The sequence below is a fragment of the Primulina tabacum genome, chromosome 4 (genome assembly GCF_025594145.1).
Source record: "Primulina tabacum isolate GXHZ01 chromosome 4, ASM2559414v2, whole genome shotgun sequence".
Classification (NCBI taxonomy): Eukaryota; Viridiplantae; Streptophyta; class Magnoliopsida; order Lamiales; family Gesneriaceae; genus Primulina; species Primulina tabacum.
In genome coordinates, this window is record NC_134553.1 from 3,375,066 (window position 1) to 3,395,829 (window position 20,764).

The 20,764-nt window shown below is 36.0% G+C and overlaps 5 protein-coding genes and 1 pseudogene across 7 annotated transcripts; 3 read left to right on the plus strand and 3 right to left on the minus strand.

Annotated features, from left to right (window-relative positions):
* Positions 1-91: 91 nt before the first annotated feature.
* On the plus strand, positions 92-2,618 carry LOC142542478 (glycylpeptide N-tetradecanoyltransferase 1-like). The gene is made up of 2 exons (XM_075649123.1): positions 92-217; positions 1,008-2,618. Exon 2 carries the CDS (start codon positions 1,023-1,025, stop codon positions 2,331-2,333), a length of 1,311 nt encoding a protein of 436 aa, XP_075505238.1. The 5' UTR covers positions 92-217; positions 1,008-1,022; the 3' UTR covers positions 2,334-2,618.
* Positions 2,619-2,723: 105 nt separating this feature from the next.
* LOC142542480 (tRNA N(3)-methylcytidine methyltransferase trm141-like) lies at positions 2,724-5,461 on the plus strand. Of its 3 annotated transcripts, XR_012819525.1 has the most exons (5): positions 2,724-3,511; positions 3,546-3,635; positions 4,044-4,148; positions 4,946-5,022; positions 5,408-5,461. XR_012819525.1 is itself a non-coding variant. In XM_075649124.1 (4 exons), exons 1-4 carry the CDS (start codon positions 3,254-3,256, stop codon positions 4,967-4,969), a joined length of 477 nt encoding a protein of 158 aa, XP_075505239.1. In that variant the 5' UTR covers positions 2,724-3,253; the 3' UTR covers positions 4,970-5,083. The 3 variants fall into 3 exon arrangements, 2 of the variants coding, with proteins under 2 accessions (XP_075505239.1, XP_075505240.1); XM_075649124.1 differs by lacking the exon at positions 5,408-5,461 and having other exon boundaries at positions 4,946-5,083; XM_075649125.1 differs by lacking the exon at positions 5,408-5,461 and having other exon boundaries at positions 2,724-3,434; positions 3,529-3,635; positions 4,044-4,180; positions 4,946-5,083.
* On the minus strand, positions 5,363-10,128 carry LOC142541335 (U-box domain-containing protein 52-like; annotated as a pseudogene).
* Positions 6,818-7,702, minus strand: LOC142542481 (uncharacterized). The gene is made up of 2 exons (XM_075649126.1): positions 7,361-7,702; positions 6,818-6,985 (listed from the first exon to the last, which is right to left on the minus strand). The coding sequence occupies exons 1-2, from the start codon at positions 7,700-7,702 to the stop codon at positions 6,818-6,820; spliced, it is 510 nt and encodes a 169-aa protein (XP_075505241.1).
* A 1,583-nt stretch (positions 10,129-11,711) lies between the features above and the next one.
* LOC142542482 (protein phosphatase 2C 16-like) lies at positions 11,712-15,273 on the plus strand. The gene is made up of 5 exons (XM_075649128.1): positions 11,712-11,936; positions 12,565-13,370; positions 13,901-14,254; positions 14,357-14,462; positions 14,738-15,273. Exons 1-5 carry the CDS (start codon positions 11,891-11,893, stop codon positions 15,070-15,072), a joined length of 1,647 nt encoding a protein of 548 aa, XP_075505243.1. The 5' UTR covers positions 11,712-11,890; the 3' UTR covers positions 15,073-15,273.
* A 402-nt stretch (positions 15,274-15,675) lies between these two features.
* Positions 15,676-18,399, minus strand: LOC142542483 (PHD finger protein ALFIN-LIKE 5-like). The gene is made up of 5 exons (XM_075649129.1): positions 18,124-18,399; positions 17,995-18,027; positions 17,083-17,311; positions 16,400-16,535; positions 15,676-16,139 (listed from the first exon to the last, which is right to left on the minus strand). The coding sequence occupies exons 1-5, from the start codon at positions 18,212-18,214 to the stop codon at positions 15,876-15,878; spliced, it is 753 nt and encodes a 250-aa protein (XP_075505244.1). The 5' UTR covers positions 18,215-18,399; the 3' UTR covers positions 15,676-15,875.
* Positions 18,400-20,764: the final 2,365 nt, after the last annotated feature.

Below are 20,764 nucleotides of genomic sequence, written 5' to 3' on the forward strand. Positions count from 1 at the left end.
TACGAGACTAAAAATGCGACTTTTGATGAGAGAAAAATTGAAGTAGAACGTTTTTTCAAAAAAAAAAAAACATTAAAAGTGACACTTTATCAAAAGCGTGGGTCACATGCTATAAGCGAACAATTCGAAGTTTCACTCTCGTCAATTTGCTTGAACCAAAATTGGCTTTCTAAAGCCCTAGATCTTCACCAAGATTTCCAAATCGAAGTTAACATAGGTACACAATCTTGCAACTTCACTTCAATAATAGTATTAGAGTTGTTACGTGTTGGTTTTTCTGATTCAGATCTTAAACTCTGCGGTCATTATTTTTTAATTTTTACATTTAAGATGAGTCGCGTGAGAAACAAATTTGTGGCATTTCGTTATCGAATGGATTATATGGAATTCGTTAAGCTATTTTTCTTTTCGTGCGATTTATTACTTTTTTGAAATCTGGATTCAATTCTTCTGAAAATTGTAGCTTAAATGTGTAAGCGGATGTTCTCCTAGTAGGAATGTGTTTGTATCGTTTAACTGGGTACAGTTTAATTGTCTTGCAGTCACTGCTTGCTTAAATCCTGTAAAAATTAAGTGAGAGTATTATGCAGACATTCATGTTAACTTTGTTTAATGATTTCTGTGTTTTGATAAGTTTGGATTGCGTGCCAGTTTCTGTGATAATGCGTGTTCCTGTGGCGAACTCACAAACTTTGATGTGGCTGCAGACTTCGTGTTTTTGGGGTGCTAAACTTTGTGATATTAGAACAAATAATTTTTCATTAGACGGAAATGACTGTGCTGTGACTTTCCCAAAACTCCCTCATTGTGTCTCCACGTGGTGTGTTTGAAAAGCTGTTGTATTTTGATGAATTATCTTTTTTGATTCAGCTCCTAGTCTGTTTCCTATTGTTGATGCGTACATTGATATATAACGGTTCCCTGTGTTTTTTTTTTATATATATTTTCTACTCATTTTAAATTTTCTCTCATTTTCTACCTCATTCTTTCTCTTAAATTGACGATAGACGTCGGTCTTGAGAATGGCTGATAACAAGACACTGACTGAAAGCCACAATATTTCTGGCGATAATACCTTATCTTCTGAAAATGAGAATGATAGTGGAAATGAAGTATCAATTGATTCTTTAGCGCAGAAAGTCCAAGAGTCTCTTTCTCTTGGAAAGAGGCATAAATTTTGGGAAACCCAACCTGTTGGGCAGTTCAAGGATCTTGGGAACGCGAGCATCCCTGAAGGTCCAATTGAGCAGCCAACACTGCTTTCAGAAGTCAAACAAGAGCCGTATAATCTTCCAACTCCTTATGAGTGGATTACATGTGATATGGACTCTGAAGAGATGTGCGCTGAGGTGTACAGTCTCCTAGCTAATAACTATGTCGAGGATGACGAGAACATGTTTAGATTTAATTACTCGAAGGAGTTTCTTCAATGGGCATTGCGCCCTCCTGGTTTCTATAGGAGTTGGCACATTGGAGTAAGGGTAAAGAGCTCAAAAAAATTGGTTGCATTCATTACTGGGATTCCTGCCAAAATCCGTGTTCGCAATGATGTAGTAGTGATGGCTGAGGTTAATTTTTTGTGTGTCCACAAGAAGCTTAGATCAAAAAGACTGGCTCCAGTGTTGATCAAGGAGGTCACAAGGAGGATTCATTTGGAAAATATCTGGCAAGCTGCCTATACTGCTGGTGTTGTCCTTCCTACACCCATAACGACTTGTCAATATTGGCATAGATCTTTGAATCCAAAGAAGCTTATTGATGTTGGGTTTTCTAGGCTTGGTGCAAGAATGACAATGAGCCGAACGATAAAGCTGTACAAATTACCAGATCAGACTGCGACCCCTGGATTCAGGAAGATGGAACCCCATGATGTCCCTGCAGTTACTCGCTTGCTTAGAAATTACCTGAAACAATTTGTCGTTGCACCAGATTTTGATGACTTAGATGTGGAACATTGGCTTCTTCCTAGGGAGAATGTTGTGAACAGTTACTTGGTCGCAAGTCCCGACAATCAAGAAATCACCGACTTCTGTAGTTTTTACACCTTACCCTCTTCGATACTTGGTAGCCTTAGCTATTCTAGTCTCAAGGCTGCTTATTCTTATTACAACGTGTCCACAAAGACCCCATTACTTCAGCTGATGAACGATGTTCTTATTGTTGCCAAGAAAGAGGAATTTGATGTTTTCAATGCTTTGGATGTTATGCAGAACGAGATATTCTTGAAGGAGCTGAAGTTTGGTCCAGGAGACGGGAAACTTCACTACTACCTCTACAACTATCGGCTAAAACATGTATTGAGATCGTCAGAACTGGGGCTTGTACTCTTGTAGATTGAGACTAGAATTCAGTTTTTGGTGCAGGTCCAGTATTTTGCTGACTAACGCGAACAGATGTCTTCCCCAGCTCTATTCTCTGCATCTTGTGTTAGTTCTAGACATGATTCAAAGCACAAAAGATGGATAAAATTTTGATTGGGAATATATCATTTTCTTTTCCGAATTTCATTGGCATTTTGTTTGGTTCTTGTTTTCTTGTATTCTAGTTTATTGGTAAGTGCGTTGTTAACCAATAATTTTATCAAGTATTTATGCCGTTGAAATTTATTCGTGACTTTATTGTTGTAAATTTAGGCAGTAATATCATTCTCCTCTTCTATGGGGACAATAAACTCTAGACTTAACAAGACCAGGGCCCAGCTTTTGTTAATCACATATTGAAGAATTGCAAATCATCATTCATACTGCACCGGGGTGAAATTCATATCTATGCTATACAAAAAAGCACGGGTTTTATTATTTTACCTTGTAATCTTTTGATGAACTTGTTTGCTATGTTATTCTCTGCTACACGGGATGGACGGATAATATCAGCTGGTTTAATAATTCCTATGCGTACGACAACTTATTTGATTTATAATTGGTGTCTTGTATTATTTCTAATTATATTTTTATTGTCCAAAAATGAACAAGAAACATTATTCTTGGTTTCTCCTTTGTGAATATCTTTACTTTTTTTAATATATTTTAAAAAATTACACATAATTATGATAGATTTAAAATCTATCCTCAAATCATGACACTCCATCCAAATCAAATCCTCCCCTACAATAAAATGCTTTGACAACAAAGGCTCACATCGCAAAATTTTAAACCTAAAAATTACAATTTACTCGGTATGATAGATAAGTTGTCACCTTCGAGGCAGTACAAATAGCACTTTTATGCAATCACATTGAAGTCGCATTCAACGCATGCAGAAGAAGAGACTGGCAACGCTGTCGTTTTTGTCTTGGTCGCCCGGTATTTCCCGCTGTTTTCCGAACGCTTGCATTGTCCCTATATACTTCTTCCAACGTGGTTTTTACGAGGACTACGAACACCATTTCAGCAGAAAGTCGCTCAAGTACTGGGACAAGTTTTTTTCCCAGCGGGGTATCAGTTATTATGCTTTTGATATTGTTTTTTCTGCTATTTTGACCTTGGCTTTGTTTTTATTTTGGAAATTTCCTGTTTCAATTTTTCGAAGACAGGCATTATTTGGAGAAGGATTGGGGCAAATACTTTTTGGAAGATAATGATGGTGGTGCTGGTGATGGTAGGGGTGTTTTTGCTGGTGGAAAAGTACTTTTAGAGGTGATGGTTTTCTAATTTGAGAAGGTACCTAACGAGTTTTTTTTTCCTTCTCTTGAACGGATATTATAACAGTTTTTCTGATAGTTTATCGAGCAATTTCATGAATTGGAATCGCATGCTGTAGTTATTTGTTTCTGTGAATATGGCGCTGTATTCTTATTGACAGTCTAGAATCTAGATATAGTACGTGAGTTGGTTGAGCGAAATCAAGTCTTGATCATTAACTTTCTAATTGCTCTAGTCTCGGTCCATTACCATAGAAAGCTGCTTTCTAAATTTTAGCAACTGCAACAAGATCGTTTTTTGCTGGGATGATAAGCTTGTATGATTACCTTTGCCAAGTAAATGTTTGTGACTATACATTTGACATCTTGATCGGGAATTAAATTTCTGACCTGTTTGTTACAGGTGGGTTGTGGAGCTGGGAACACCATCTTTCCTCTTATTGCTACATACCCTAAGCTCTTTGTTTATGCTTGTGATTTCTCATCTGATGCATTGGCTCTTGTTAAGGTTTATTCACTCTCTCTCGCCTATCTTCTACCGTAATTGTTCAACCCCTTAACAAGGGGAACTGTAATAGAATTGTGAAGGTTTGGTAATGTATAGTTAGATGTTGGATTATTGTGATGGGGAGTAAACTAATTTGTAGCTGCCGATTAATTGATTTTTTTGGATTAGGCAATTAATAACATCTCCATGTATTATTTTTAAAAATCTGATTACAGTCACATTCAAAATTCAGAAAAATAATTTGTAGCTGCCGGTTAATTGATTTTGTTTGATTAGGCAATTAATAACATCTCCATGTATTATTTTTTTAAAAGCTGAATTGAACTCTCCTATTTTTGTGTGTTTAACGACCTCATTGTTGTGTTCGTGTTTATAACACATTTCATGTTATTTATCTATTTTGTATCTTACTTGCTTTGTACGTCATAGGTAAATAATGCTTTAAAATATGTGCCATCGAGATAAATTTTCTAAACTTGCTTTTAACTAAGTAACAATTTGATGACATCCATTTCTTCTAATTATAAGAACAAAACCCCTAGTATGTATATTATTTTGATGCAACGGTGAGGACTTTGGTTTGGGTCTTGATTCTAATTTTAAATATCATAAAAATAGAATAAGTCTGGCATGGATGGGGCTTGTTAGAGGTATTAAAATACTAACTGCCACAGAATCCAAGTTAAATGAGATATTTAACAGCCCACACAATCTCCCTTGTTTTCTTGATGAATAAACACAACTCATTTCTAATATTAAAACGAAGTAATAGGGGCCTGCTTGTTTTCCGATATCAGAGTTATCCAAAAAGAACTTGCTAGTTGATGAGACCTGCTCGGGACAGGAGACATACAGCTAGAAAGAGGGGCAAAAAGTATCTTTCATCTGTAACCCTTCATAATTTTGTATGTTTTTGTATAACACAAAGCAAGCATAGGACATTATATTGTGTTAACCTTTGAAATTGGAGAGAAAATAGTTGTATACAAAATTCAATTATATTTGGTAAATTTTTCATATGGAAATTGCAAAATTGTTAGCTAACTTCTGATGTCGTGTTCATTATTAAGCTTCTGTGCTCTGCCCTCTTAAGAGCTAATCCAATTTCTAATGTTGTGTTTGAGCCTTTGCCACTTTTAAAGGTAGGATCTAACTGTCTTTGTAAAAATCTGTTCCGACTATCCTGCCTTGCGTGAACGTTCTTAACTTGGTTCTCATGAATCATCATAAATAGATATTCCTTCCACATCTGATCCCAGGTCTCTTAGCCGTTCCAGTTCAGGCAATATCACCGAATCTAATGATGCTGGGCGGTCCCTCCTCGTTAATTCGCTGCACTTTAAAGCCAATTCTGCAAATGACAAAGCCTCCTCCATAGGCCAATCTTTCACTGTTGGATCAAGTATTTTGTCAAATTTCCCAGTCTCAACTGCGTTTCTCAACTTGATGGGTCAAACCCATTGGAGGCTTGGCAGTGATGATTTGCAACAACTATATACCGAGTGAGTATATGTCTGATTTTATACCTAACATCCAGTTTGTTGGTACTTTGGATCGATATAACAGAATGTGCCTGCTGCTGATGTCATGCGATACTGAGGAGTTGTATCAGTGGAAGAAGGTGGGATCAACCTGGCTAGGCCTACATCACTAATCTTGCTCGCATGATCTTTGTCTAAGAGAATGTTGGCAGGTTTGAGATCACGATGAACAAGTGGCTCCGGTCTTGTCTGATGCAGAAAGTTCAAGGCAATTGCAATTTCTGCAGCTAATCTGAAACAGGCTCTCCACGACAATGGTGGAGTACCAATTTTACGGTAAAGCCTGTCTTCTAAACTGCATTTTCCATGTGTTCATGTACGAGGCAACCATTCTCTAGACAGGCACCCAACAGGATAACCATATGTGGATGTCTCATGCTGCTCAGAACCTCAACCTGCAACAATTGTACACATGAGAGAAAATTGAAGATTATTCCGATTTTTGACATTGTAATCTTGGAAATGCCATTTTTACGAACATCGTATACTTGATGTGAAAGCATGAATTGGAGTTTGATCTGTTCATGTGATACATTACCCCAGAAAGGTTTATTGAACATTTTCCGACGGCTTTGAATTTTACTCTACCCATCTAGGGGAAGAGACATTTATTGCCTCTTAACTGAAAAAGGGTCAAGTTTTATTATGTGGTTTAGTATATTTCTAGGATAGAATATTTACCAACCTCTCTTTGGAACTGCTGTTGACCTTGTGAAAAATCTGGCCTCCAGAATCTTTATTGCAACAGGCGTGTGATCCAGAAAAGCCTTGTAAACCGGCCTGTATCCACCTTCACCAATTTTATCAGAATCAGAGAAATAATTTGTCGCGGCTCCAATCTCATTGATTGAGTACTTCCTATATTTTATAACATTGCGCGCTAATGCGTCCATTGCTGTTTGTTTCTCATCAGCCTCATGCTTGAACTTCATTTCAGCATGCCTTCTTCTCTCTGACTCTAACTCTGCTATGCGTTGAGCCTTAGTTGTTACTAAAACTGCAGCCTTATACTTTTGCTTCTCTCTTTTAACTATGGCTAATGTAGATTCTTGTGCATGATTTGCAACTTCTGATTTACGTGTCTCTTCTGTCTTCCATTGGTCAATCTCCCTTACCTGAAATTAAATATCATTTTATTAACTTTTTCCTAGAAAATGTCTTTTTGTTACAGCAATGTTGGCATTGTAAACTGATTGCCTTCTCATTAGCAGTTGCAGCTTCTATGCATGCTGCATTGTACTTCGGTGTCGCATGTTTTAGCTCTAATTTTAAGCTCCTCAATTCATCCTCCGCTTCCTGCCACAGACATTGTGTTACAAAATGATGTAACCAACATTATCATGTCTAATATTAACCAATTTCATCACCATTTTCTGGCAGAACTAGAAACGAAAAGCAGAAAACAGATACCTCATCAAGAGAATAAGGAATGTGGTTTCAACAAAAGAATTGTCAAGGTACACGATTGAATGACGATTGAATGATGTTTGGTGATATCTTCTTAGAACTCAAGCTTAACGCAAATCTTAAGCCAATAAGATAAGTCTTATCGACATCAGACATAAAACTCTGTTTGAAATCGTGATTTAATTTTATCATCGAATGATAAGGAGCAATGTCCAATACTGTTATACCATGTAGTCTTGCGAGTTGAGAAACTATACAACTTACAGCTGCTTGTGAGGAATTAGAGCTAATGGAAGAATCCAATTCCCTGTAATTATCCAAGAACTCAATGGAAACATCAGAATTGAAGCTGTGTGCTTGAGATTGATCACTTGAGCCAGTTGGAAAATTGATCGAGATATCATAGGTTTGAGTCATAAGACCATTTTCAATTCCAGAAATCTTGTTACCAGCTACCTGGCTGAGCCCCAACTCACTGCCGTTACTTCCCATTGAATCAAGAGACGACACATTGTTGCTTTCATAGGGTGTGTAATTATAACTACTGCATGGTGAATTCACCGAAGTAAGATTCTTGCTTTTGTAGTGACTTTCCCATTGCACCATTTGCTGAAACTCTTTGCTGCTCAATGAGCTATGAGGGGACAGAGTCTTGCTAGTTAAAAATGGCTTAATTCATGATGCTGTTTGCTGATGTTCCATGAAGTTGTTTGGTGAATTCTGAGGGTATGTACTCTTGATAATATCCACTGGTCTTTGCCTGTTTAACAAATCTAAAGATGTTTCCGCCTCTGTTCTGCAACTCCACGCGAACTACTTTTCATGAGCCAAATTGAGCTACAGTAATGTCATTTGGAACCGTAAAGAATAAACTGATGTATTATGGTATGTGAAAATAAAATATAAATATAAATTACATCTTGTCTCTTAAAAGTTGCACTTTCCGCTTTTGATTTTCCACTATATCTTAAAGCTTGAGGTCTCGGGTGGTGAGCCGCCATTAATTTATAACTTTTAACCTTAATGTGCCCTTATTTGTTGCTAGATATGGAGCAGCAGAGACTCGGGTTTAGGTTGGCCAACTTCAACTGGATGAGGCACTTAGAGAGATGCAGGTAAACCGAGGGTTCATATATTGTCGAAAAGAATGAAATTGTCATGCACAAGCTCTGATCCCAACTAAGCCTAAAAATTGACGTACATATAACTTGTTCAATAATAGTTTACGCTTTCAGTATGCTCAATTATAGTAGGATAGTATGCCACATTGGCAAAATCCATGATGAATGCAATTCACCGGAATGTTTTGATTTACCCAAGAAATTCAGGAAAGATTGGAGTGCCAGTTCAATAGCAGATTTGATTTCCAGAGCTTTTCCACCCTTTGATACTACGTAAACCGAGCAAGAATCGGGTGCATACTTTGCTACACAACTTGGAACATCTGCATTTCTAAATGCCCTGCTATTACACAACACCAAAAGCTGTGTAAGAAGGCTTACATGGAAGCACAGTCATGGGAGCGTTTCAATACATGGAGGTGAAACTTCTCTACTTTTAAGTAGTCTATATAAGAATTTTGTTCTCCCCCATCAGAGAAGACCATTACCCCTGCTGCCACATGTATCTATTTATTTTCCCAAAATGGATGACTCTATTCGTTGTGGAACAGAAGACTCTGCGTTATCTACACAGTAACGTCTAAATTATTGGATCGACCTTGACATAAAAACTCTGCATTATCTACACCGTAAACTTTCCAAGTTCAAAACCTTGCTATAAGACAAGGTGAAAAGCCATATTGGCTGCTGCTATGTCTATAAGACAAGGTGAAAAGCCATATTGGCTGCTGCTATGTCAGGGTCGATCCAATAATTTAGACCCAAGGTATGTTATTATGTCATGAGGAATAAAAGTACTGTTTAAGAAACAAATCATTTATGTACACATACCTTGAAATCGCGTTTTGTGTTGAGGCGCCAAGAACAATGGTGGTGGTGAAGTTAGCATCTGCACACTCACATAGCGTTTTTGCTATGTCATGGCCGTGGAGAACCACATATTTTACACGAATCTGAAAGCCGTAAACATATAATTAAAACTTGAAAAATCATATAGCTAGCTATCAGTGTAGTATTTCATGACCTCAATAGTATTATGTTACCAGTTAGTTAATCTTTTACCAAAATCCAACTAAATCCCAGTAAGAAATGACTAGACTACTAGAAAGCCCCCAAAAGGTGTGTTTCAATTATGTGTTGATTACCGCTTTTCGAGCACAAAAGCCACAGGAAGGAAGGAACAAGTAGAGCACCACTACCCAACACAATTAAGATGCATGAGTTTAAGGATTAAACTAAAGTTGAAGATAAGCAAAAAGCTCAATTTTAATCCAAATGTCATGTTATGCAAATTTCTCCTATTGAGAATTCAAAATCAAACTCCTGAATGCCACAAGAAGACTTGCTAGATGACCGAGGGGAATTTGCCCCATGATAGTCGAAAAGGTTAAATGTTTATAAGTAGATCTTATAAAAAGAATTAAAGTCAGACCACCCTCGATAACAAATAAGATAAACTGATTCCCTCTTGGCTGGTGCCACCCTATATATTAGAATAAGCTAGCACCCACATGGAGATAAACATGGTTGAGTGCATATAACATGTAGGAGGATGATTCAATTGTCGTTCAACTTCAAATATCGACGGCCCATTTCACGGCGTGTTGGCTGTTCTTGTCTATGTCGATGGCCACGACAGTGGGTATATTCCCTTCATCAGCAATGTTAATACAATAATTCGTCGGTTCATGATTTGCCATGTTGTAGGGCTGCATGGCGAAGGAATGGTGGCGCCGTGCAGCAATTCCCCTAGAGAGGTCTCCGTTGCTGCGTGGCCCTACCAATCCTGCCCAGCCATGAAGCCACGTTGTCGTGTAGGGAAAAAAATTGATGGAAATGTGAAGACTATGATCGACACCAATATTTATTGTTATTTTGTTTTGTAAGCGTAAATGTGTCCTATACTTGGAGGATCAAGTCTTTTTTTTTTTTAATCGAGAAACTAACAATTTATTATAATAATATTAATTTGGTTACAAAACAAAGTGGACTGAGTGATCCACAAATCAACTCATGAAATATAATCTAGAAACTCGTTAAAAGCGAATAAAACACTAATATCTGATTAGGTCTGACAAAAGCAAATGTCTAAACATAGATATGCTAAGGGTCCATCTCGCTACGTTGAATATGATATTCTCCCATAAATCCTTCCAAGAATCTTCTTTGTCGTTGAAAACTATGTTATTTCACTGCATCCATACCGACCAAAATATACACTGAGTAATAATGCACCAGAAATACCTGAGACCCTTGCCATTGAGATATCCGTGCTCCATAACAAGCAAGTCTTTCGAATTTTGTGGAAAAGTCCACTCAAAACCCAACTGTTACATAACCTTGATCCAAATACAAGCAAGTCTTTCGAAATTTTGTTATTGTTATTAAGAAACCTATATTTATACATGAATTATGCGTGGTTTCATTTTCTTCAATTTTAAGTCCAATAACACACCTAATTGGATAAATATCACAACTTTTATTCAAGATATTAGATAATAACAAATAGTTGTATTTATAAAAAAAGTGTTTTTTCTTAATATAAAATTTTAAAAGTTGTTTAATTCAGCTATAATTACTTAGCTCTGGTTCATATGCAATTCTTCCATTTAAATCACAAGTAAGTGTATATGATTTGATTCTGGTTTGATATGGTGAAATGAAATATTCCAACTTACAAATTGGACTGAAATAATATAGTTTTTAAACTAGAGGTGTTTGCCTTCGAATTAAACTAAAATTTTAGTTTTAGTTCGATATTTTTATAACTTTACGGTTGTTATCAAGTTTCGACATGACACGTAACACATTTGAATAAAAGATCTCAATTTATATTTAAAAAAAAATAAAATTGAAAGGTATAACCTAACACTCAATTTTAAACATAAAAGACAAATATTACAAAAAGAGATTAAAATACAAAACAAAGGCATCAATTTTTACTTCTTTTTATTATTTCTTTATTTATGTAATGAAAGAAGTTGAATATAATATGTCATTATATAATATTATTATTTTTCCTCTATTTGGTTCTTTTGCTAGAATGACGAAAGGGGAGAGAAGGCAAATTACTAATAGTTGAAAAAGGTGGGAAAAACATTTTAAATGTGACTTGTTTCGCATTAAAATTACCTCGAAACAGAAAAAGATGGCGATAGGGAAATTTCGGGCACCATAAATTATTTTTTCTTGTCTTTTTTTTATTGAATTTTATTCTTGTACTTTGTTTAATATTCAATCAATTCATATGTTTTTTCTCGCAAAAAATGTCAACTTGAAAAGGTCCTGGAAATTTAAGATGCTTTTATTTCATACATTTAAATAATTTTTGACTTCTAAATCTTCAAATATATTGGATGCCCTGAACAAATGCCTTTCAATTCAATTAATATTTATTAGTATTAAATTCAGTAAAGGTGACATTTATTTAATTCCAGGCAGAAGACGATTCCTCCAAACAAGGACACGTGGTCTTCTTGAAGTTTGCCTCATGAAAATTGTTTCTTTTTTCACATTTTTTTCTGCGCAAAAGCATTGATTGGAGTTAGATAATAATCTACGCGTGTCCTATGAAGTAGCAAAGCTTTCCGCACACCTCTCTCTCTCTCTATCTCCCTATCAAAGCCATAAGGGAAATGAGGGAAAATCTACGGGTGGGGAGTAATTACCGAGCATGGTGAAAGTCCTTTCGCCCTTTTTGTTGGTGTTTCAATTCTTTGGTAAGAACCCTCCACTTGTCTTTGTCTTCCAGTATTTTATATTTCCTTTTGTAATGTAGATGTGGGGGTTTTGAGGAACTTTTTTGAGGAATGAATCTTTATTTTCTAGAGAAATTTGTTGGAGGAAGGGATTTTGTTTGTCGGATAAGAATGAAATAGCCGTGATTTTCAAGAGGCTATTAAGGGTTCCCTCAGATCCATGAAACCCATGTTCCATGTGGCAACAAGTTTGAGTCTTTGAGGGTTTCCTTGTGTATTTGGGGGCTGGGTTTTGCTTTCTTGAAGGTTCTTTCTTTGGGTTTCCTTTCTTGGAATTATGGCTACGGTTGGATCTGTGGTCTTCTTCTCCATTTAATGACCTTTAAGGGTTGGCGGTGGAGGTGAGATGGTAATTTTTGGGAATCTAAGGTGTTGAAACTGTTTTCAGCTTTATATAGTATATTTTACGACCAGATCTGATTTCCAAAAGTCCGTTATCGCAAATTATCTGGTTTTCAATCTGCTATTGAATTCTTTTACGAGATAAAACGCTGAATACTTGTGTCCCTGTGTGCGTAATTAAATTTTCCCAGCCTTTTGTTTTTATTGCTGTTGAGAAGACGAATGATGGAAGATATGGCTCCTTCAGTTGCCGTGGCACTTAGCTTAGGTGATCCTGTTTGTGAGAGTTCAGGAATTTCAAACCAAACGGAAATCAAAAGACTAGAACTAGTGACCGAAACAGCAAATTTTCTATCGGATCCAGCTATGGATGATACTGCTAGTTCTAGGTGGGATTCCAGTTCGACATTGCTTGGGCGAAATGGAGCAAAACCTGATATGTCAAAGATGACACAGTATACTGAAAATGGTAAGTTAATCCATGATGCTCAGGAAAGCAAAGAAGATGAGATTCTCTCAATTGGGGAAGACCCCAGTGTTATCAGTGCGGTTGAGTTGCTACCTCTTGATTCTACAGCGGACATAAACTTGCCTCTAAATCTTTCTTCAGAGAGTAGCTTGCCTATAGCCCTCAAAATAGAGGGAATTGACAATGGTCAAATTGTTGCAAAGGTTATTACTTTGGAGGAAAGAAGCATACGGCGGAAAACATCGGGTGAATTTCTTAAACTGAATTCCAAACCAAATGAAGAATGTTCAGATGGACCTACCATAAAGGCATCCATTGTAGCTCTTCCGTTATCCAGTGAGAGTGATACTGGGAAAGGTGGCGTTAAGACTGTCTTTGAAGTGGACTGCATTCCGCTTTGGGGTTCTGTTTCTATCCGCGGAAATAGACCGGAGATGGAAGATGCTGTTGTGGCTGTACCTCATTTTATGAAAATCCCTATCAAGATGTTTATTGGTGACCGTATGATAGATGGGATTAGTCAGACTTTGAGACACCTGACGTCACATTTCTTTGGGGTGTACGATGGTCACGGTGGATCTCAGGTATGCAATTTATTGTTCATTAAGAAGTTATTTGAGTTAGTTTTCAATTGTTGGGGCATGTTTCGATGTTTTACAATCAATTGGGTAATTGGATGCTATCTAACCCAATTTATAAGTGGTTTGTGTTTGTATCTGCTGCGTGAAGAGCTAGATTTTCACAATGATTTTGACTTCGTATGATAATTTATCTCCTCTATTTCACCACCCATTGATGGATTTGAGCTTCAAGGAATTGAATCTAGTCACCCAAAGCCATCATTTTTGTTTAAATACGGGGAAGTTGAAATTTGAATTCCTTTCAAATTCGATACATTTTTAGACTATTTTGGGACATTTGATTACGTCGAGAAGCTTTCATTTGGGATCAAATTTCCAAATCATGTTAATTACGATTGCTCTGTTATATCGATCCATCCATTCAATGCAACCTAAGGATTTTGGCTTTTTTGAAATTGTTTGCTTGGGTAAAAAGTTTTGGTGGGTTGGTAACATTTATACTCGCAGCCAACCATGTTACATTCATCTTGTAGGTTGCGAAGTATTGCTGTGATAGGATCCATTTGGCTTTAGAAGAGGAGTTAAACAATGTTAAAGATGATTTGGTAAACGGGAGTATTAGAGACACTAGGGAGATGCAGTGGAACAAGGTTTTTACAAGCTGCTTTCTGAAGGTTGATGATGAGGTTGGAGGGGCGACTAGCAAAGGTTGTCATGGTGGATATGCAAATGATTGCACATCTGAACCTGTTGCCCCAGAAACTGTGGGGTCAACCGCTGTTGTGGCAGTTGTCTGCTCATCCCACATTATAGTTTCCAACTGTGGAGATTCGAGGGCTGTCCTTTATCGTGGTAAAGAAGCAGTTGCGTTATCTGTTGATCATAAAGTGAGCAAATGTTGTCTTGATTAACTTTCCTCCTTCAAAGATTATAATAATGTCTGGTTTTACTGAACTAATTTTTATTAATTTATTTTCTATTTATGTTAGCCAAATAGAGAAGATGAATATGCTAGAATTGAAGCATCTGGAGGCAAGGTGATAAAGTGGAACGGACACCGGGTTTTCGGTGTTCTTGCAATGTCAAGATCCATAGGTATGTGATGTCTTTTAATGTCACGATTGTATAAGTTTGTAATGTAAATGTCTATTAATGTATGAAATCATTATAAGTTGTCTTAATTCGAGTTCTTCATTACTTTATATACCTGAAAGACTGGAAATTAAACTCGGATCCTTTTGAGGAATAGAACATTAGAACTACTAGTTTTTTGTCAAATGGCCAAAACGTTCAGGAGTCCTTTCGTCCTGTCTCCCAATTGCTCCACTCCACTGCAGCGTGTCTCAAGTTTGTTTACTTCATCTGTGCAGGTGACAGGTACTTAAAGCCATGGATTATACCTGACCCAGAAGTCTTGTTTATGCCTCGTGCCAGAGACGACGAGTGCCTTATTTTAGCCAGCGATGGGTTGTGGGATGTTTTGACAAACGAGGAAGTATGTGAAGTGGCTAGAAAACGGATCTTAATTTGGCACAAAAAGAATGGAACTCAACCATTAGTTGAGCGGGGGGAGGGAGTCGATCCTGCGGCACAATCCGCGGCAGAATATCTGTCAAATTTGGCCCTTCAGAAAGGTAGCAAGGATAATATTTCTGTAATTGTCGTGGATTTGAAATCCCGAAGGAAATTTAAGAGCAAATCTTGATCTGACTTGGCTTTGGCTCGGATATAGCATAAATCTATAAACACAGCTTAAAGTATCTCTTTATTACATAACATGTCCATTCATTTTTTTCAAATGGGCTTGAAGTGTTGATGAGATTGGTGATCAGCATGTCATGTAGAAAAGCAAAGTGACCATTCATAAAGACACATATCAATTAAACATAGCATCATTCTCTCTTTACTGATAATTGTTGAATTATTCGCTTTATGCACAAAGTTTTATATAAAATTCATTTAGTAATTTTATATAAGTTAGATAGATTCAATAAAAAAAACCATACAGGGTGAAACATGATTGACACACCGCAATCCTCGCATATATTAGTGCTTTTGGATGTCATAAACTGAACATGCGTACCATCCATGGACAAAAGTTGGGCGTATTCAAGAACTGGCGTATAACCTTCAATTTGCCTCGCTTTATATATATATTTGAAAAAGACTCCATATATTGTGTGTGAGTGTGTATTGAAAAAGACTCGATGATATATTGTTGTACAATACAAACACCAAATCCGCGAAAAACATCTCCAAGCATAGAATAAAAGGTATATATGGCAAAATACTTGAGGCAAGCAAAAGATCAAGGAAAACAGAGAACTTGATGAAAGAAGCATCGCCGTCCAACAAAATCAGAGGATGACTTAACCGCTGATGACAATAAAACGACCCTATTACCAAGAATTGGATCCCCCTCAACAAGCACTAATTCACATTTTTGGCACAAAATTACAGATAAACAGGAAAGGGTCCAATAAACTAAGTAGCCTGACAGATAGTTCTTCACGAGGGTCGAGCTCTCTTGTTGCTGCATGTAGGGCATTTGTACTGCTTGATGTGCTCGGCTCTAGCAGGGGTAATCTTGACACATTTTCCATGGAACCACCTCTCACATAGGTCGCAGCATATCCAGAATTCATCAGATGCGTAGTTCTCTCCACAAGCACCGCAGAGGGCATCCCCATGCTCATCTTCTTCCTCGTCCAACCCTTCTTCATCATCTTTTGCCTGGGATACGGAAATCTTCTCGGGAGCTACGGTTGGTAGCTGCACAAAATAGGGCAGTTATATTACAACCAAGAAGAAGATTAATAATTACACTAATGCCGGGAAATCAGCTACGTAAAACATAAAAAAGACCGATATCTTCACAGATATAACGGAATCTCAAAAAAGGCTGACTGTTTAACCAATTTACACCGATAATATCATAGATGCAGTTAAATGATGGGAACACAGCCAAGCTATGAAAGCGAATAAAATCTTTTGGTTACAGATAAAAATAAATTCCCCTTCCGATTTCTTACTGGTTTAGGTTTTGGCTTGAATTTGTTGCTACTAAGATTTGAGACTGCTGATTTCTCCTTCTGTTGCTTCTTTGCAGCACCAGACACCACTTCAAATATGGTTGGAAGTTCATTGATCATGTTAAAAAGGCGCTTCCTGAACCAAGAAGCAGGAATAAGATTATATCACATCATTAACTTCACAATTCAAATAAACCATAAAGCATCCTAAAGGTGTCATCAAAACATGGACTATGATAAATTAATAGAATGCAAAGTTGTTTTCTTCAACAAATGGGTTAAATAGCAACCAGGAAACAGTAACACCGTAATTTGTTAACCCACATACTTTCGCAGTTCCCAAGGACCGGAATCAACATAGATTCTTTTTTATTGCATTATTTTGTAACCTTAAAGGATATGCATAAATTCATCCATGCACACGCCCAAATCAATTAGCTTCTCCAGTGATCAAAGTCTTAGACAAACAAAAATCTTAATTGCACACGACCTTCAACGGAAACAAGTAGAAATATAGGAGACAGCTACTAGGGAAGTATTTATTTAACAGAAATTTTGGCATCATTACTATTGATTTGCTGCCTTTCTCTTAAAAATATTTCAACCGTTATTTTAATGTTATACCGCAACTTAACGGCATAAATGAGACCTTGTAAATGACAAAAATGGGATTGAAGATCCACCTGTCAGCTTTATCGAACCCAAATCTTGCTCCAAAATAGAAGGCAACAGAAAGCAACCACGCGTCACTGTGGACAGCAACAAGAGATAACCAATCTTTGTCCTGCATTCCATCTCTAGCAAAGTTGATTCCCAGAGCAGGCTCAGGGAGTTCAGGAGGTACTTCTTCAGCAGGTAAATTGACCTCCCACTGTTCATTAGGAAATCCATACAAGCACAAATTCTCCTTCTCTGTGAATAAAAATAACAACGGATTACAAGCTGAATTAGTAATATTGCGGAAAAGATGACCCAAAAAATACCTAAATACCATCGCCATATGATTCAAAAATGTAGGAATGGAACGGAACCAGTAAGAAGATGTTATTAAGAAAATGAAAACCCAACAACAGCAACATATAAAAATAACAACCTAACAAGAAATGGTAGACTTGAAAGTGCTCAAAATGGATACAAAGGATTGCGAAACCTAAAAAATGAATCAAACTTGATGCATCTGCAGCAAATTAATAGACTAATGGAAATTATCAACTTTCAAACAATCGAGCTTGATTTAGTTATTAAACTTCACATCCCAAATCCTATCCTATTTTATAAATTTCGGAGCCTGATTTGCTCAACTTGGAGTTGTCTATAATTTACCTTTCAACATTCCAAAATATTAATGATTTGCCGCAAACACAGCGAATTTTTCAGTGTAGCGCAAAAGGTAACAAGGATCGATAAAGACCGTGAAATACACGGTCATTAGCCATAATTCAACACTTGATTTTGCTCAACAAAAACACGAAACAAGAGCATTTTTTAAGAGATAACTAGTTCGTACATGAAACAAAAGTACTCAAACTCAATAAAATAAACAAATATATATATACAACTAAAAAGGAAACCCATTTCGCGTAAAAACCCCTGACCAGGATCACACTGTTGGTAGAATTCTTCAACATCTGAAATACAAAAACAACCCACACTTCAAAAATAATATCGAAGCGACATACACCTAGAAAAAAAAATGCACACAAGAATACAGTTCGAAAGACCACCTGTAGTAAGGGCTTTAATAAGGCCACCTCGACGACCCCTAAAGTCTCGAAAAACTTCCTCAACAGTACGCGGATTGTATCCTGCATCCATTTTTCCTTTTCTGTCTTCTTTGTTCAGCAGAAATTCTACAAAATCAATTTTAAAAAAAAAAACTACAAAATTAAGATTACAACATTAGAATTTCAACAGCGAAAACAACGTCGGAAAGGAACAGGAAAATCGTGAGTAGATTAAAAAGGAGTGTGACGAAGCTGGGCGGATTTAAATGTGACGAAGCTGGAGGGGGCTTCGTTCAACTCTGTTGGAAGTAATGGGCCGAGTCCCGAATGTTCAATAGTACCAAAATTTAGCGGTGTATCCATTCTATAATTTCAAAGATTTTTAATGATTTTTTTTAAATGATGGATTTTTGTGGAGTTGATAGATTTTTATTGACTTTTATGGAATCTCATATAATTGTAAAACAAATTTCATAGACTCTTATAGATTTTTTTCAAGATTTTTGTAGACTTTTGTAAACTTTTTTTCATAGAATTATGTGAATTTTGTAGTTTATAATTGTGATTTATTTTTTATTAATTTTTTAAAATAATTATTGGACATAGATAATCTCTTCAATTTTAAATTATTTTTTTATTTATGAATGTAAATGAATTTTACTTACTTAAAAGTTAAATCAATTTAATTTGTGAAAAACGACAAATGAACTATCCAATTTATTGAAATCAAAATTTCAATTCTTTATGTCAATTCAACATATTAATGAATAATATTTTTATAAGTTCATAATAAAATTTTATTAAAAGAACACTCAAAATAATGAATAATCTTTTATAAAAAAAATCTAATCGTTACTGACAATTTGATCAACATCGTTCTACATTCCATTGGCTATGATATCCCTCCATGCATTAGCATTTGCTCGTTATTGTTTTTGAGTATTAAATAACTTATCAAAGTCGTCACCTTCATAAACTTGTGCTGATGAAGACAGTTGAGCTTCATTATCTAGTTCAATTTAAAATTCATCAAATTAACACTTCTTTCAAAGAAAATTGTGTGATGTAGCACATGCCAATACAAGCCATGTTAGGGATGGGAAAAAATACCGAATTTTCGGTATACCGAGATTACCATAACAAAAAAATATTGAATTTACCGAATTTTAAGTACACCGAAGATTTCGATACGGTACGGTAACAATACCGAATTTTTCGGTACGTTAACGATATCCAATTTGAAAATTTTGGTATATACCGAAATACCGGAAAAATATACAAAAATTTTAAAATATATAATATTTTAAAACAATAAATTATAAATTTTTTTAAAATGTAAGGTTTTTTTGGTTCGGTATACCGAAAATTTTGGTATAGTATCGGTATGAATTTGCTTATACAATAATTTAATATATAGATTAACTAAAATTAAAGAAAATAATTAAAAATAAAATTTTATATAATAATTAATAAAAAATTAAATTTTAATTATGTTTTTAAAAAGAACAAATAAAAGGAAAAATAAATAGATGAGAAAAGAATGAAAGTTTGTATTGAATTTGGGAGATTTCTCAATTAAATGTACATTCAAATCTTTAGGTTGAATCAAAGACTTTTGTTGACATTTTATTGTTGTACCTTAGGCTATAATTCTTGTACTTAATAGAATTTCATAGAGTCATTAAAAGTCTATTGACATTTTGAATACCTATAGACTTTTGTAGAGTTTTTAAAAGTCAAGTTTGAATACCACATGACTTTTTAAAATTCTACAAAAGTTTACATTGAATACCACTAAACTTTTATGGAGTATATAAAAGTCTAGTTTGAATACCTCTAGACTTTTAAACTCCATAAAAGTCATTAAAAATCTATAACCAATACATCCTCCTTACTTTACATGACATACAAATTTATTTAGTTTTGGCCCAAAATAAATTCACTAGTGGTAGATTATGGTCTTTAACATATAATTTATTCTAGCAAATGAATTATCCATAGAGACATTAAGGCTACATTTGGTTTGAAGGATAGGATAATGAAATGATTAAGAGAGAAATGATAAAAAGAATGATTGAAGTATAAATATAATATATAATGATAAAATAATATTATGTTTGGTATGATGGATAAGAATGTAATAAATAATAATTTTTTGATGAATTGACAAAACTGTCATTCTAATTGTGTGTCGGTGGGGGGCGGCGGCGGCGGTCGGTCGGAAGCGGCGGCGGCGGTCGGCCGGAGGAGGCGGCGGCGGTCGGCCGGAGGAGGAGGCGGCGATCGGTCGAAAGTGGCGGCGGCGGTCGACCGGCGGCAGAGGTTGGCGGTGGACGGTCGGTGGAAAGAAGTGGTGGTGAGTTTGAATTTAGGAGAAGGGTAAAATTGAAAAAATATGATGCATTAAGAGTGGGATAAATAATCTGGGGGGTAAGGAGATATTATTTAACCTACTTAATATAACCTAATCATTCATAGGAGGGATAGACTTGGTTAAATAATCACCCGTACCAAACATGTGATTAGGTGAGTTAAAAAAAATAAACCCACCTAATCACCTCTACCAAACGCACCCTAGATGTGAAGGAGAGATAGTAAGTAAGAGTACACCAAAAAAGATTTTTAAATCATACCCAGACTT

Bases quoted from the DNA above. Each gene is read 5' to 3' on its own strand.
- LOC142542481 (XM_075649126.1), bottom strand. From the start codon at position 7,702: ATGGTGCAATGGGAAAGTCACTACAAAAGCAAGAATCTTACTTCGGTG. The intron at 6,986-7,360 runs GTAAGTTGTATA...TGTCTGTGGCAG, and splicing joins CTAATTCCTCACAAGCAGCT to GAAGCGGAGGATGAATTGAG.
- LOC142542483 (XM_075649129.1), bottom strand. From the start codon at position 18,214: ATGGATGCAGGATACAATCCGCGTACTGTTGAGGAAGTTTTTCGAGAC. The intron at 18,028-18,123 runs GTGGTCTTTCGA...TTTGTATTTCAG, and splicing joins TATTAAAGCCCTTACTACAG to ATGTTGAAGAATTCTACCAA. The intron at 16,536-17,082 runs GTGGATCTTCAA...TTCTTGGTTCAG, and splicing joins GGGTTCGATAAAGCTGACAG to GAAGCGCCTTTTTAACATGA.
- LOC142542478 (XM_075649123.1), top strand. From the start codon at position 1,023: ATGGCTGATAACAAGACACTGACTGAAAGCCACAATATTTCTGGCGAT.
- LOC142542480 (XM_075649124.1), top strand. From the start codon at position 3,254: ATGCAGAAGAAGAGACTGGCAACGCTGTCGTTTTTGTCTTGGTCGCCC. The intron at 3,636-4,043 runs GTGATGGTTTTC...TGTTTGTTACAG, and splicing joins GTGGAAAAGTACTTTTAGAG to GTGGGTTGTGGAGCTGGGAA. The intron at 4,149-4,945 runs GTTTATTCACTC...TTCCGATATCAG, and splicing joins ATGCATTGGCTCTTGTTAAG to AGTTATCCAAAAAGAACTTG.
- LOC142542482 (XM_075649128.1), top strand. From the start codon at position 11,891: ATGGTGAAAGTCCTTTCGCCCTTTTTGTTGGTGTTTCAATTCTTTG. The intron at 13,371-13,900 runs GTATGCAATTTA...TTCATCTTGTAG, and splicing joins ATGGTCACGGTGGATCTCAG to GTTGCGAAGTATTGCTGTGA. The intron at 14,463-14,737 runs GTATGTGATGTC...TCATCTGTGCAG, and splicing joins TGCAATGTCAAGATCCATAG to GTGACAGGTACTTAAAGCCA.